This window comes from Herpailurus yagouaroundi, unplaced genomic scaffold (assembly GCF_014898765.1).
Source record: "Herpailurus yagouaroundi ecotype Mexico unplaced genomic scaffold, PumYag 163, whole genome shotgun sequence".
Taxonomy (NCBI): domain Eukaryota; kingdom Metazoa; phylum Chordata; class Mammalia; order Carnivora; family Felidae; genus Herpailurus; species Herpailurus yagouaroundi.
In genome coordinates this window covers 5511026-5528776 of record NW_024412404.1, presented here as the reverse complement: position 1 = coordinate 5528776, position 17751 = coordinate 5511026, and the positions used below count along the sequence as shown (strand labels likewise).

General features: G+C 37.0%; 1 protein-coding gene across 1 annotated transcript in view; it reads right to left on the bottom strand.

Moving 5' to 3' along the window:
- REEP3 (receptor accessory protein 3) overlaps nt 1–17155 on the bottom strand; it is a 61208-nt gene extending 44053 nt beyond the window's left edge. The window contains exon 1 of the mRNA XM_040485057.1: nt 16980–17155. Within this exon, the coding sequence (XP_040340991.1) occupies nt 16980–17155 (176 nt within the window). The remainder of the gene's footprint in view (nt 1–16979) is intronic.
- Between the last annotated feature and the right edge of the window lie 596 nt (nt 17156–17751).

Genomic DNA, 17751 nt, shown 5'->3' with positions numbered 1-17751 from the left:
CTGGCACAGTTGAGAGTAGGCATTAAGTTCTAGTTTATAAATTAAATATTGAGAGCCCCCAACCCTTAGTCTCTCACCGGAACGCTAGCAACCAAGTACCTTTCAGAATGGAAGAATCTTGTCTGAAGACTCTGACATGAGAGAAAATATCTAAACATACAGACACTGATCATTTTCCCAGGAAACAGTTGTAATGGTTTGAACTGTGTCTCCCTCAGAAACATATGTTGAAGTCTCTTACGGACTGACCCGTGATTCCCCCAAATTGATATGTTGAAGCCATAACCCCCAAGGTGACTGTATTTGGAAACAGGGCCTTTATGGAGGTAACTAAGATTAAATGAGGTCATAAGGGGGCCCTAATTTGATAGAACTGGTGTCCTTAGAAGAAAGAACTCACCAGGGCTTTCTTAACACAGGCATCCAGAAAAGGCCACGTGAGGACACAGAGAGAAGATGGCTGTCTACAAGCCAGGAAGAGCCTGTACCCAAAATCAACCCTGATGGCCTCCTAATCTTGGATGTTCAGCCTCCACAACTGTGAGAAAATAAATTTGTGTTGTTTAAGCTACTCACTGTGTGGTATTTTGTTATGGCAGCCTGAGCTGACTAATACAAAGTTCTTACCCCCAGTACCTCAAAATGTGACATCATTTGGATATAGGGCCACTGCAGATGTAATTGGTTAAGATGAAGTCATGCTGGGGTATAGTGGGCCCTGAATCTAATATGCTTGGCTCCTTGTAAGAAGGAGAGAAGAGACTGATACACAGACACAAGAGGAAAACGCCATGTGACAACAGAGACAGAGACCAAAGTGCTGCACCTGGAAGGTAAGGAATGCCAAGGACTTCTGGCAACCACCAGAAGCTGCAAACAGGCAAAAAAGGATTCTCCTCAGGGTGCCTGGGGGGCTCAGTCAGTTAAATATCCAACTCTTGGGTTCGGCCCAGGTCATGATCTCGCAGTTTGTGAGTTCAAGACCTGTGTTGGGCTCTGTGCTGACAGAGAGCCTGCATGGGATTCTCTCTCTGCCTCTCTCTCTATCCCTTCCCCCTCCCAAAATAAATTATTTAAATAAAGTTAAAAGAAAAGAAAGGAAAAGACAAGAAAGAAGAAAAGGATTTTCCTCAACAGGTTTCAGAAGGAATTGGCCCTGTCCACATCTTGATTACGCACTTCTAACCTCTAGAACTGTGAGACAATATATTTCTGTTTTTTTAAGCCATTTGGTTTGTGGTACAACCGGGAACACTGGGAACAAATACAGCTGCCTTGTCAGATCACCCTACAGTAAAGATGACATTCAGCAAGCCTCTTCATGGGCGCAGGCCTTGTAACCAGCTTTTGATTATCATACTCAAATGTGAGTGGAGGACCAAATATTATCCAACATTTGAGAAAATCATGCATGAGAGACAGAGGCTCAAACAAACAAAAACCAGAAGTCAAAGGAGAGACTATGCAGAAAGAACGTATCTAAAAAAAAACCCCATTTTTCATATACATAGACAAAAAGGAAGCTATTTTAAACAACGTAAGGATAGAACACTATAGGAAAAGGAACATTCAGAAAATAAAAAGAGCTCTTAGAAGTTAAACACACAGAGACAGAAATTAAAGATTAACTAAAGGGTTAGAAGAGGACATTGAGAAACTCATCATAAAATAGAACAAAAAGAAAAAGTGACAGGAAAAAGAAGAAAAAAGATCAGATAATTAGATAATCGGTCCAAGTAGCTTTACAACTGAATAAATGGAATCCCAGACAGAACAAACAGTGAAAACAAAGCAGAGAAAATCGATAAAGAAATAAATTTTAACCAAATTTCCCAGAGCTGAAGGACAAAGGATTTCCCAAGTTAAAAGGGGAGGATTTAGCAAAATCTACCACAATCGATTCACACATAATCATAATCATGAATTATGAGTCATGAATCAAGGCACATAATCATGAAATTTTAAACCTAAATTTTCCACACATGGAAAAGATCCCACAATCCGGTGAGAATCAGAATGGCTTCAGACTCTCCACAGCAACACTACAGGCTAAAAGGCAATGGAGAAATTTCTTCAAAATTCTGAAGGAAAATTATTTCCAATCTGGCATCTCAAAAAATTTGTCTTTCACACAGTCTTCTCCGGAAGGATGTACTTCATTAAAATGAGGAAGTAAACTTAAAAAGGAGGAAAACAGGAGATTAAGAAATCTGAGGATCTAAAACAAGAGCTAGTCTGGAATATCCATTGGATGATAACACACTGAGAAGAAATCCACACAACTGCGGCAGAGTTCAGGTGTAAATGTGCAATAATAGAGAATCCCACATAAGTGAAAAACCAACCAACCAAACAACAAACCAGAAAACAAGACAATGAATAACAAGCAGGGAAAACAAACCACTGTGCAGGAAAAAAAATGGTAATGATAGGATACCACAGAGACCAAATGCAAATAGTGTTTCTATCATGAAAAATCCTATACAACAGGTACTATTCTATGTCAGGTACTGATTTAAATGCTTTATGTTCATTAACTCATGTAATTCTCAACACCACCTGAGGAGGTAAGTACTATAACAGTTCTCATGTTGCAGATGAGGAAACTGAGGCACAGAAAAGTCAGATAACTTGTACAATGACATAGCTAGTAACAGATAGGACTGGGATGTTAACCCTGGCAGCCTCGTTCTAGGTGCTGTGTTCTTTATTTGTTTAGTCTATTGTTTCTTTCTTTCTAACTTAGCCTACATAATGCAAATACTGAATACTGATCCAATACAAATTACACTGTAATGACCCTGGGAGGCTATAATGGACAGGGAAATATGCATGTGTATAGTTATATGTGATAACTACTATTAATCATCCTTAATAATAGCAAGAAGTCAACTGATAATGCCCATCTGAAAAATTAAGAAATGGTAATATAAGCATGTCATTTAGATATGGAAATAAATACCAAAGGATTCAGCTAGAAGAGCTGAAAAGTAGTTGCCTCTAGAGAGAAATGGGGATGGGGAAGGTGGGGAATTGTTCTTTTCATAATAAGCCTTAGAAACTATTTGATTTTTAAAATTTAAATAATTACAGCTTTGATAAAAACAAAAACTAAATTAAAAGTAGATCAAAGTGGAAAATAAACAAATAAACATGTGGTCTAACAAGACTAATTTTCAAAAATTCCATCTCAATCAGTGGGTTAACCTTTACACTTCCCAAATTAAAACCCTTGAATCAAATGAGTATTTTTAATCCAAAATATGAAAAGATGGCTGGGGAACACTTCTTGACAATAAAAAAAAAAAGTACTTTATTGCATTTTTTCTCTTCTATATCCACTCTAAAACTAGTAAATAACTTCAGATTTTACCAATTGACAAGAACTATAAAGCTAGTATGTGGTATATTTGTTCATTTTCATATCACCCAAGTATTTAGGAAAAATTAGGTCACTTTCAAAACCAAGTCAATAGGGTTTTAGAGGGCTAGGTCCTTTTTTTTTTAAAATGAGTTTATTTATTTATCTTGAGAGAGAAAATGCATGTGTGAGTGGGGGAGGAGCAGAGAGAGAGGAAGAGAGAGAGAATCCCAAGTAGGCTCTGCACTGTCAGTGCAGAGCCTGATGTGGGGCTCGAACCCTGAACCATGAGATCATGACCTGTGTTGAAGTCAGACTCTTAGCTGACTGAGCCATCCAGGCATCCGTAGAGGGCTATTTCTAAGCCTTTAAAAGAGTAATCTCCCAGAATTTTCCCTGTTCTTTGTTCTTGCTCACAGTAAATCTCTGTGATCAGACCAAATGTCTGATTTTGATTTTTAAGTGCTGTTAGCCAATCTTTTCATTGCCACGTTCTCCAACATTCTTAGAATAAGAACACGGTTTCCTAGAAAAGCTACAGCAATTACACACGACTTGGAAATAAACACTCTATTTTCAAGTCACGAGATGGTATAAGCCTAAAAAAATTTGCAAAACCATACTAATTCTTCAGTAAGTTTACATTTCAATTACTGCAAGGCTGAAAGACTTTAAGTAGGCCATATCAGCCACACTATTCAGGAAATTATATCCTAGGAAAGCTCTGTTTTAAAAATAGGCAAAGGAAGAAAGGAAGGTTGCCAAAATACACAGCACTTTCCATTTGTTTTGATTTGAGCACAGCATCTGTTTTATCAGGTGCAATCTACTGTTTGTAGGCTTAAGGGGAATGGTAGTAGTTAGGGTGGAAAGAAGTAAATTAATCTAAAATGTTTGCTTTCTGAAAACAATTTTGAAGTAGATAGCAGTGGAATTTAGGTAACAACCAAATACCACAAAGACACTGAGCTTTGGGTTAAGTCAGACTGGACTGTGTACTCCTTAACCCAGCAGAATCAAAGCTGAGAACCTAGACCAATCCCCTTAAGAAATGTACATGTTCTTCAACTCTTCTTCCTTTTCTTATTCATTCATTCACTCATTCATTTAAAAAATATTGAGTACCTATTATATATACCATGTACTGTTCTAGGTAGGGAAATGTATCAGTTAACAAAACAACCAAACTCTATGCAGCTGTTTCTGGTGGGGAGGACAAATACACATACAAATAATATAATATCAGATAATATAAAAGGCCATTAAAAATATAACAGGGAAATATGAAGGTTAACTTTACTAAGAAATTACCATATGCAAAACAAAATCAATTAGGATGGGATCACTATATAGGAAAACTTTCTGAGAACAGAGTTCTAATAAAACTGTTATAATCAAAGTTTATTTTTTTCAACGTTTTTTTTTCATTTTTTTTTAATTTTTGGGACAGAGAGAGACAGAGCATGAATGGGGGAGGGGCAGAGAGAGAGGGAGACACAGAATCGGAAACAGGCTCCAGGCTCCAAGCCATCAGCCCAGAGCCTGACGCGGGGCTTGAACTCACGGACCGCGAGATCGTGACCTGGCTGAAGTCGGACGCTTAACCGACTGCGCCACCCAGGCGCCCCAAAGTTTAAAGTAAGGCTAGGTGAGACTCAGCAAGATAATAATATTCAAACATTTTGTCAAAAGTAAATTTAGGTTTGGGCACCTGGGTGGCTCAGTGGGTTAAGTTTCCAACTCATGATTTTGGCTCAGGTCATGATCTCGAGGTTTGTGAGACTGAGCTCTGCGATGGGCCCAGCATGGAGTGTGGAGCCTGCTTGGGATTCTCCCCCTCCATCTGTCTTGTCCCCACTTGTGCAGGCACGTGCACGCACCCTGTCAAATTAATAAACTGAAAACAAAACAAAACAAAAAACCCAAAAAACAACTAAATTTAGGTTGGAAATAGTTACCTGCCAACCCTTTCAAAACCTAATTTCATCTTTAGCCGTTCTGATCTTGGTTGATTTTGATATGTAAGAGTCCTGCCCTAAGTACTGGTTAAACAGCTTCATTGCCCTTCTTTGAAAATATCCTTATTTTTGTGGCTCCTGGAGGTCTACTTTGGAAGCACATCCACTGGCTGGTTGTGAAAACTGTTTTACAAGCTAGAATCCTCACCTACTTTTGGTAGAACAGACAGAATGAAATATTTGTAACAACATATCCAATCTGGTACGCTTCCTGCCTTACTGTTCCATGTTACCCTGGGTAAGTCAATTTATTTCTCCGAGACTGTAACATCGAAACATTCTCCCTGACTTTATTTATTTATTTATTTATTTATTTATTTATTTATTTATTTATTTACTTATTTACTTATTTTATTTATTTTATTTATTTAGTGAGGACCAGTGAGATATTATGGTATGCAGAAAAATGTCTCCCTACCCCAAAGATGTCCATGTCCTACCTAATTCCTAAAACCTGTGAGTATGTTACATGGTAAAGGAGTAATCAGGCTGCAGATGGAATTCAGGTTGCTAATCAGCTGACCCTAAGATGCGGATAGGATTGTGGGTTACTCAGGTGGTCCCAAGGTAACCATAAGCATTCCTGTAAGTGGAACTGGGAGGCAGAAGAGAGAAGTAGAGGGATGGAAATGTGAGAAGTTTCAGCTCAACGTTTCTGGCTTTGAAGCTGAGGAATAGAACCATTAGCCAAGGATGCAGGCAGCCTGTAGAAGCTAGAAAAGGTAAAGTAAAAGATTTTCCCTTAGACACTCCAGAAAGAGTACAGCCCTGTAAATACATTTCAGATTTCTGTTCCCTAGGATGGTAAGAGAATAAATACATTTGGGTTGGTTTAAGCCAGTAAGTATTTGGCATTTTGTTATAGTAGCTATTGCAAACAATAATATATAAAAGTATTTTTGAAATTGGTAGGAAATCATATAAATGCAAATGTTTTAATATGATATCTCAGCTTGGTCTCTCTAGCAGCCTTGATGGCAGACAACTTGGTCACCACACGTCTTCTGAGTTGTAGCACATTTCCTTGTCAAAAGCAAATGCCCTGCCTTCTGTTTCAATGCCTTACCATTTTTGCGTTTAGCTTTTTCATTTGTGGAGAGTTGATTACCATGTAATTATCAAATCAATTGCCTTTCTACTTCCCTAGTTTTTCGATCAGTTTGAATGAGAATGTTACTGGATTCTCGCCAAAGGTTATCTTTAACTTATGAAGTAGAATTAAAATTTCAGGGTTAGAACCATTCTTATTCATCCCAAATTTATAGACTAATACAGGAATAAAAATCTGAGTGTTTATTAAGGATTCAAACACAGAAACCCATGTTTTTAAGTCTCTAAAAGATAATACTAACAAAGTTAAAGTGACACATAGTAAGAAATGGATTGGGGTGCCTGGGTGGCTCAGCTGAATAAGTGTCTGACTTTAGCTCAGGTCATGATATCATGGTTCATGGGTTTGAGCCCCGTGTTGGGCTCTGTGCTGACAGCTCAGGGCCTGGATCCTGCTTCCGATTCTGTGTATCCCTCCCTCTCTCTCTCTCTCTCTGCCCCTCTCCTGCTCGTACTCTGTCTGTCTCTCTTCCAAAAAATAAACAAACATTAAAAAAAAATTAAAAAAATAAAGAAATGAATTAATATTTTATAATGGTTCTTAGGCTAATCCCTAAACACCATCTTTTCTGTTCTTTTAGCATTAGTTTATAAATGACAGGCCTATTATAATTTATTATAACTTACATACTTTATTTATAACTTTGTATATTTATTTATAATTTATTATACCTTCATATTTCTTACTGTTACCCCCTTTTTTTTTAGGGCATGGTATCTGTGTGCCCACTGATATCTTTGTATAACTAGAGCTTCTCATATAAACTTCATTTTCAATTTGTACTTATTTCTTTTCCCAACAAAATCACCCAGATTTGGAGGGAAGACAGGAGTATACTGTAAGCACAGAAATATGCACAAAGTCACACACAGGCACACGAGTTCTTATCCTGGGTTTATAATACTTTATAGGTGAAAAAATGGACACAAAGTTGAGAAAATTCACCCTGTATTTAAACTGTAGAGCTAATCAGATTTAGAAAAACAGATCTCCTTTAATAACAGTATGACAAACATTCCATATGAGGAGGAATGTATTGGCTGGTAGAGTTGACCCTTGAACAACACAGGTTTGAACTGTGTAGGTCCATTTACACATAAATTTGTTTTACAGGCCTATTAACGTATTTTCTCTTCCCTATGATTTTTCTTAACCTCTTTTCTCTACCTTACTTTTCTCCTTTCAATGTTTATTTTTGCAAGAGAGGTGGGGGAGGGTCAGAGAGAGAGGGAGACACAGAATCTGAAGCAGGCTCTAGGCTCCCAGCTGTCAGCACAGAGCCAGATGCGGGGCTTGAATGCAGGGACCACGAGGTCGTGACCTGAGATGAAGTCGGACGCTTATCTGACTGAGCCACCCAGGTGCCCCTCTAGTTTACTTTTAATATAGTACATAATACACATACATGTGTTTACCTTATGGGTAAGGCTTCTGATCAACAGTAGGCAATTAATAGTTAAGTTTTTGGGGAGTTAAAAATTATACTGCTGTCTGCCAGAGCCTGCTTGGATCCTCTGTCACCCTCTCTCTCTGCCCCTCCCCTATTCACACACTCTCTCTTTCTCTCAAAAAATAAATAAACATTAAAAAAAAATTATACTCAGATTTTCCACTGCAGGGGAGGGGGAGGTTGGTGGCTTTTAACCCCTGTGCTGTTCAAGGGTCAACTGTAGAGTCTGATTTAAGAAGAAAAAAGACTGCTATTGTCAGCAGTGATAATACATCTGTATACTTAAATGAATTAAAAAGTGACAAACCAGTTATGAAAAAAGGAAAAGGTTTGGAGTAAGAAAGAACTATGTTCTCAGTGTACCTATAAATTCACAAGGCTAAAAACCAGACAGCCCCCTAACTTCTTATACTGGAACTGAGACAAAATGAGTAAGAGATCCAATTACTCACTGGATCATACACTTATTTAAATACCAACTGACAGTGAACTTTTTTTGAAACTCCACTTTGGAATTGTATTCAAAATTATTTTTAAAAGACTAACTTCATTAAACTCATATTCATGTAACATTTTTAACCAAAAACAGTATCCCAGCTATTTCTAAAATAATGATTTTCTTGTCTTGTATATCACAGATACATTAAGTTAGAATCAATCACTCATAAAACTATACTTACATATTCCTTCACGTTTTTTGTTTTCACAGCTTTGTATGAATAATATGCAGGATAAAGCATTCCAAACACCAACCTAAAAGTAAAAAGAATGAGAGACTAATCACATTCAACAATGCTTTTGACAGCTCAGGAAAATTTCACCTAATAGTAAAGCAGAAACTACATAGGAAATATGCAATAATATAAATTTGTGTAAATGCATATTTGTGCAGACTAAATCTGCTCAGAAAGCAAAGTAAAAATACTTTTGTAACAAAAAGAGGATTTCAATATTCTAGGTATAGTATCACGGGAAAATCACCTTTAAAAAAAACTTTCTCTTTGTATACCTGAAACTAATAACACTGTTAATTATATTTGAATTTTATTTTTTAATTTTTACTTATTTAAAAAAAATTTTTTTAATGTTTATTCACTTTTTGATAGAGACAGACAGAGCGTGAGTGGGGGAGGGGCAGAGAGAGAGGGAGACACAGAATCCGAAGCAGGCTCCAGGCTCTGAGCTGTCAGAACAGAGCCCGACGTGGGGCTCGAACTCACGGACTGTGAGATCATGACCTGAGCTGAAGTCAGACGCCTAACCGACTGAGCCATCCAGGGACCCCTATATTTGAATTTTAAAATAAAACCTTTTTCATCACAAAAAATATGATTCCTCGAACATTTGGAAAAGGTAGAAAATCACCAAAAATAAAAATTGTCCCAACTCTCCCAGAGATAACTACAGGCAACATTTTACTGTATGCAAATCCTACTTTTTATCCACATGTAACATTCCCAAAATCTAAATATAACACGTATGTACACGCACAACCTGTAATACAAAAGTGTCCTTTACTCCATGATTTTGAGAAGCACTGGCTTCTAATTATCAATAGTTGATATATTACAACATGCATTAAAATAGCTCTCTGTAAACATTTATAAAATACCTAAATCATTAACAGGACTTAACGCCATCTGTGAAGACTATTTCGCCAAATCCCAGACCCAACAGATATGTACAATCACACATAAAATGAAAGAACAGACATAGAGGTAGCATAACAGTATATATATGGTTTACAGTTGGCATTTTCATGTGACACATCATGGGATTTTTTTTTGCCCCCAAATATTCTATAGTGTGTATTCTTTTTTTTTTTTTTAATTTTTAATTACATTTATTTATTTTCGAGAGACAGAGTGAGACAGAGCATGAGCAAGGGAGGAGCCAAGAGAAAGGGAGACACAGAATCCGAAGCAGGCTCCAGGCTCTGAGCAAGGGTTCAGCACAGAGCCTGATGTGAGGCTCAAGTTCACGAACCATGAGATCATGATGACCTGACCCGAAGTCAGACACTTAACAGACTGAACCACCCAGGCGCCCCTACAGTGTGTATTCTTAATATGTTCATTACATTCCACATTGATATGCCCTTACTTTATTTAAATAATCCAATGTTAATAGGCTTTTGGTCAATTTCAGGGGTGTGCTATTGCACGTGACGTAAAAACATTTCACTTCCTGGTTGGGATGTTGCTGCTTCAAATAGTACATACGTTTTTACCTATTACCAAAATGCCCTCCAGAGAAGCAGTTGCACTTTACATTCCTATACACTGCCGATCATGGGTATTATTATTATTATTATTATTATTATTATTGTTTTTAAAGTGTGCCAGATGTTTTAATATACATTCCTGAATAGCACTACACATGATTTTCTTTTCAAGTGTTTACTGGCCTTTTGATGCACAGGGTGTATGATATTTTGTTGTCTACTTTTTGGGTCTATTTAAAAAGAATCTTTTGGAATAGTTTTAATTTTACAGAAAGGTTGGGAATATACTATAGTTACCATAAGCTCTACATCATGTTTCCCCTAGACCTTGCATTAGCATGGTACATTTGCCACGATTAACAAACCAATATTGATATATTATTGACTATATCTGTCCCAAGATCCCATTCAGGATAGCACCTTATGTTTACCTGTCGTGTCTCCTTAGCTCCTCTTGGTTGTAAAAGAAAAACAATTTCTCAGATTTTTCTTTGGAAATGACCTTGACAGTTTCGAGGAGTATTACTCAAGAGTACTGGAGGAAGTCCCTTTACTGTAATTTGTCTGATGTTTTTCTCATGATTAAATCAAGGTATGGGTTTTGGGAGGAAGACCACAAGAAGTAAAGTACCATTTCCTCCTATCATATCAAGGACACACTATCGACATGAATTATCACTATTGATGTTAACCTTGACCACCTGGCTGAGGTAGTGTTTGTCAGACTTTAAACTGTAAGGTTACTCCCCACCTCACCCCTGTCCATTCTTTGGAAGAAAGCCACTATGCACAGGGCACACTTGAGCAGGGAATTGTGTTCTACCTTCTTGACAGTGGAATATCTATATGAGTTATTTGGAATCTTTCTGCAAAGGAGATTAGTCTATTCTCCATTTATTTATTCAATGATCTGTTTATATCAACATGGACTCCTATATTTTTATTTTACACTTTGGATTCTAATCCAGTAGTACTTCATTTTGTTATTCAAGGCTTTGAACACTAACATCTTTCAGTTCGCTCCTGTGTCCCTCTGACAGACCTATAATTGTGAGGTTTTTTTTTTTTTTTGAGCAGTTTGCTACTTTCTGGCACTACATGATGCCCTGGGCTCATAATGTGTATTTCCTGACTCATTCTTACAATCAGTCATTTCTCCAAGGAGCCTTGGTTCTTCTCACTGGAGGATGGTATTTAAGACCAAGTTCTGGGGACGACATATGCTCACTGTTCCTGGAGTGTTGTAGCTTCTTTGTCTATTTTGCATATTAACCAATATCTGTCTAAGTTGTTATCTTTTGATTCTAAAGTTTGCTAAGATATGTGTTAAATTATGTTTGTTGGGCTGTCATTTAAAAAGATGCCACAGGCTAGATGGGTTAAGCAAAGATATTTATTTTCTCATAGTTTTGGAGGCTACAACAAGGCCAAGATCAAGGTGTCAGCAGGTTTGGTTTCTTTTGAGGTCCTTCTCCTTGGATTGTAATGGTCACTTTCTCACTGTGTCCTCACATGGTCATCCCTGGGACTGTGCAAACTTGGGTTATAAGAACACCAGTCATATTGGATTAAAACACTCTAAAGACTTCATTTTAACTTAATCACCTTAACTTTTTATCTCCAAATAGTTACATTCTGAGGTACTGAGGGTTAGGACTTTGACAAATGCATTTGGAAAGGGGACATAAGTCAGCCCTTAACATATATATTTATGACCTTAATGTATATATTTATGAGCTTTTATATTAAATAAGCTTTTCTTACACTGAGAATGAGTATTTACATTTCCATAATTTTAGTTCATTTATAGTTTATTTTTTTGCGGGGGGAGGGATAGTAAATCCCTGGTGACTTCATTACCCCTCAGAAAATGAACCCTGGGTTTGGGGCTGATGTCGCCAGTTTAGAGGAATAGCACGTCTTCTGCTGGGGATTTTATTTTTACCAACTGGAAGCCACATCAGTAACAGTCTCTGTCTCACCTATCAACACTACTAGCAGGAGTCAATTCATAGGCTCTGAATATGGGATTTTTAGCTGTGCCACAGAACCTAGGGCTTTATGATTTAACACAGGGCACCCCCCCCCAAAAAAAAAAGGCACAGAGGCTATCTAACCTAGTTACTTCTGAGAAAGGGACCAACATTAAGAACTGAAGAACAAGAACACAATTTCCAGGTCTGTTGGGTGTTCATCCCCACTACTGACACGAGGTACAATCCCACAGTTAGTCATCATATTTCTAGCATACGTATTCAAGTTATTTTAGTTCACCTTATATTTCCCTTTAGAATTTGGATACAATCACCTCCTGCCATAGTCCCATGTCATCTTGTACCCCTGGATTTAAATTCAACATGAGACTCATTTCTGTCACCATTTGGATCTTGGACTCCTCCTTCCCCTGCTATAATATCCATCCAATCTCTAACCCAGTCCTGTTGGTTTTTCCTTGGTGAAAGTCCAAGTGTGCATCTTCCTGTTTTATTTTCAAACCCATGGCCAATGATACATCTAGGCTCGTGCCATCTCATCTGACTTCCTGAAAAATTTCCCAACACATCCCTCTGGCTCCAATGTCAATTCAATCTTCCTAATACACCTACTGCACTGTCTTGCTTAAAGACTTCAATAGTTGGCCTCCATACCTCCTTGTTGACCAGCCCCTATGGCGGCTCATCAAAACATAATTTGAAAATCTCTTCCTTATAAAATCCATCTGTTCCAATATGGTTTTGTCAATATGCCTTTTTTTTTTTTTTTACCTTACTCAATCCTTTTTTCTTCAAGAGCTACCTACCCCTTCATAGACTTCTAAATTGTTTTTTTTAAGCGTGTGACTTTCTTTTTTTTTAATTAAAAAATAAAATTTTAATGCTTGTTTTTGAGAGAGAGATAGAGACAGAGCACCAGCAGGGGAGGGGCAGAGAGAGAGGGAGACACAGAATCCGAAGCAGGGTCCAGGCTCTGAGCTGTCAGCAGAGAGCCCTATGCGGGGCTCAAACCCACAAACTGCGAGATCATGACCTGAGCTGAATTCAGACTCTTAACCAACTGAGCCACCCAGGCGCCCCTAAATTGTTTTGATTTTTAGAATGTGTCAGGATTAATCACTTTGCCTTTAGCAGATTCTAGATTGTATTTTTTAAGTTAAGTGATTTCCAAAACAGGTATTCTCTCATATATAGTAAGGATTTGGTGCTAGTTTATACAATGCATATAGGTGCTTTACCTTTATTTTTTAACCTCTGTATTGAATAGAATCAGTCAAATGAATAAACACAATATCCCCTAACATCTCACTCTTGTAAGAGTAGAAAACAATAATGTATTTCAATTGGAACACAGGAAAGGCTAAATGTCTTAGTAAACAGTGGGACAATTTTTTAAGGACCACCACTATTATAATTTATTACTGCTCTAATGTGAATATTACTGAGTAATTTATTACTAACATCTGTAATATTTTCTAGGTTTTTTTTTTTCTGGTTTATTTTCTTTAATATTGGGTCCTACTCTGGATGTTTGTGACATGGGAGGTCGGGCATAAAGCCAGAGTATGAGCACAGTGTATAAAATCAAATAGTTTATTTTAAAAGGCCACCTACAAAATAAACTCATGGTTTATAAAGAAAGTGTTTGCTACAAATAAAATTCACTCATAAATTTGAATACTGTTTCAGTTCTGGAGGTAGGAAGAAATAGTTACTCATTTCCTCTTAATCTTATTTCTGCCTAAAGAGGGAAAATTTTGCCAAAATACTCATGATACCCTTTCCTCCCACTAAGGTAAAGTTTTATATATGAACACTGGCTATATTGAAAATTCTGTACCTTTTTTTAAAAAGGAAATTTTATGAGAATGTAGTAATAGGGGTGGCCCTTATATCGTATTTCATATATAGAAAATACCTGAAATAGCTATTTTCTGGACATATATTCAGACATAAATCCATCATTCACCAAAACTGTCCTAGAGAAGAACAGTGTATTCAAAGACCAGTCTCTGAAGCAACAAGGAGGAGTGCTCTTAGTACTAGAATAATATCCTTAATTTTTTTTTTAATGTTTATTTATTTTTGAGACAGAGAGAGACAGAGCATGAATGGGGGAGGGTCAGAGAGAGAAGACACAGAATCTGAAGCAGGCTCCAGGCTCTGAGCACTCAGCACAGAGCCCGACGCGGGACTCGAACTCACGGACCTTAAGATTATGACCTAAGCCGAAGTCGGACGCTTAACCGACTGAGCCACCCAGGCGCCCCTAGAATAATATCCTTAATGCATAAAAGTTATCTGGATTTCATCAAATATTGATTAAAGCTTTTCCTTATTAAGATTCTAAACACAGTTTACTGTAGAATTTTTAGAAGATGTCAAATAGTAAAAAAAAATGACAAAAATCACTAAGTAATCCCATTACTGAATGAACCATCTTTTCTGTTAAATGCCATTCCAAATATTTATATGTATTTGTTATAATTTTTATCAAATGGTCTCAAGTTTGACCTATCATTCTCTTAAATGCTTTAAAAAACCTTCAAGTACCAATAAAATTTTAATAACAAAACTGGCCAAGGGATTAATTTACATCTAAACAAGTCACAAAACACTAATTCCAAGGATTTAAACTTTATTGTCATTCTTTTAAGAAATGATTATGAAAAATGAAAACTACAGTATAGAAACAGAATAGTATTAATATAACTTCCCCATACCTATCATCTACTTTTAAGAATTACTAACATTGGGGTACCTGGGTGGCTCAGTAGGTTAAGTGTCCAACATTGGCTCAGGTCATGATCTCACAGTTCGTGGGTTCAAGCCCCACATCAGGCTCTCTGCTGTCAGCACAGAGCCCACTTTGGATCTTCTGTCCCCTTCTCTTTCTCTCTCTCTCTCCCCTTCCCTGGCTTGCACTCTCTCTCAAAAATAAATAAACATTAAAAAAATAATTAAAAAAAATCTTTAACATTAATCCTTAGCATTTTGGTATTTTCCAGTTTTTTCTATGATCTCTTTAAAGAACATTATTTTAAAATATAATTAACATATTTAAAGACAATATTTTAGAAACAATATTTTATAACCTAATTAAAACATAATTTAAACATAATTAACTGACATCTTAGGGCAGGATAAATATATACTCTTTCAGTAAACGTGATATTATAAGCCATTTTGTTACGTCTTTACATATCCTTAAAGAATGTCATTTAAAAAGTGCATGGTATGTATGGGGCACCTGCGTGGTTCAGTCAGTTAAGTGTCCGACTCTTCATTTTTGGCTTAGGTCAGCGTGCAGAGCCTGCTTGGGGTTTTCTCTCCCTCCCTTCCTCTTCCTCTCTCTTTCTCTGCCCCTCCCCTGCCAACATGTGCTCTCTCAAAATAAATACATAAACATAAAAAAACGACATGGTACGGGTGCCTGGGTGGGTCAGTTGGTTGAGCGTCCTACTTCAGGTCAGGTCGTGATCTCACGGTTCATGGGTTCGAGCCGGGAGTCAGGCTCTGTGCTGATGGCTGAGAGCCTGGAGCCTGCTTCAGATTCTGTGTCTCCCTCTCTCTCTGCCCCTACCCTGCTCACGCTCTGTCTCTGTCTCTCAAAAATAAATAAATGTAAAAAAAAAAAATAATAAAATAAAAAAGACATGGTATAATATTAACTCATATGGATGAAAATCATTTAAATCCTTTCCTATGTTTACTACTATTTTAATTAACGCTATGGTGAACCATCTTTCTACGACTACTAATAATTAATAATTATTGACATTTTATACTATGCAGGATAGTAAGCAGTTTCCATATATTGCTGCACTTAATTCTCACAATAATATCCAGAGACCGGTACTATTTTCATACCTGTTCTATAGATGTGAAGACTGAGGCTGATACACTGTATTATTGTTTTTGTATGATTGTTCTAATCCATATCTTAGAAAAACACAGTTCATCTGAAAAAAATGCCTACTGACTATGTGACTTTTTTTCTAAGCCTGTTAAAAATAGTCCTTGAATGAGTAATTTCCCCATAAGAATATAAATTGATGCTACTCTTCTAAAGAATAGTTTGGTAATATATAACAAAACCTTTGAAATCTCAAACCCTTTGGCCTAGTTATTCCACGTTAGGATGTCATTAGGAAATAAACACTAATTTTTAAATGTGGGTTTTGGAGAGTGCATGAGAGAGCCAGTAAACTTACAAGGTGTATGACATTAGTTTAACTTCTGTATCATTACTAAAAAAAAAAAAAAAAAAAAATCCCAAAATATTATAGCTAATGATATTAACATTTCTGAACTATTTTAATTTCCCCTGAGATTGTCTTTAGATAATAAATTTCCTCTCTAATAACATAAAAGAATTTGTTGTAGTTCATTAAAAGTAAGTGCAACAAGTAGCTCATTGCCAATAATAGGAACTACATGATACTAATGCGTAACAAGATAATGCTCCCACAGGAATTACTTGACAAATTCTCCTTATTTCACTGCTTTTAGAATCATACTCCCAAACAAACAAACAGTAATGATGATGTTCTATTAGATGAAAGAACTGAAAACAACTTAGACTGGAGATGAACTAAAATGGGATACCAAATATTAAACAGACAAAATAAACTACAGAGTCAAAAACCAGAATGATGATAGATGCACCAGGCTGTTAGCATGAGTTAGTCACAATTAACACAGATACCATATATACTCTCAAAAAGCGACACAGAATATAACACTCCAGGCCCTTATCGAAGATTGTAAACTGCATTTGTCTGCAATCCACTTTACACTACAGAGACCAGTGAAATTTACATAAGATAGCCTGCATAAGGATGGCAAACACAGAGAAGTTTCTCTGCTGTTCTCCATTCCTGTAACCCAGACAGACTGTACTCCTTTCTGCTGACCCTGGTCTCAGAGTCCTCTTCAACACAGCACCATAAACTCACACCTACAAAGGACAGGAGCTGAGTAGACTTATTTGCCATGTTTTGTCAGCCTTGTTCTAAATCTTTATTCCTCTAGGAGGTGTCATTCCAAATTTGAATCAAGCTTGACCATCAGGTTACTGTTAAACCTCTCCTTTAAGGGAAAAGTCATTTCAACTGAGATGCTTTTTAATATTACATTCTTGGGGCGCCTAGGTAGCTCAGTTGGCTGAGCATGTGACTTGGCTCAGGTCATGGTCTTGCAGTCTGTGAGTTCAAGCCCCACATCGGGCTCTGGGCTGACAGCTCAGAGCTTGGAGCTGGCTTTAGATTGTGTCTCCCTCTGTCTCTCCCCCTCCCCGGCTCGCACTCTGTTTCTCTCTCAAAAATAAACATTTAAAAACATTAAGAACGTATTTTTATGGTTTAAAAAATTTTTTTCTTGAGGTATAGGAAACAGCCATGTGAAACCCATGGCTATAAATACTAGAGGAATGTGTTAAGGGCATTGTCTATGAGTACCCCTCTACATGAAATTTCATGTATGTGATTTACTTTGGAATTCAGTAAATGCAATGCTTAGCATTCTAGGAGAATATGATGGTAAAAATATTATTCCCTCCCTCCCCCCAACACCTGATTGCTAGGAAACTCAG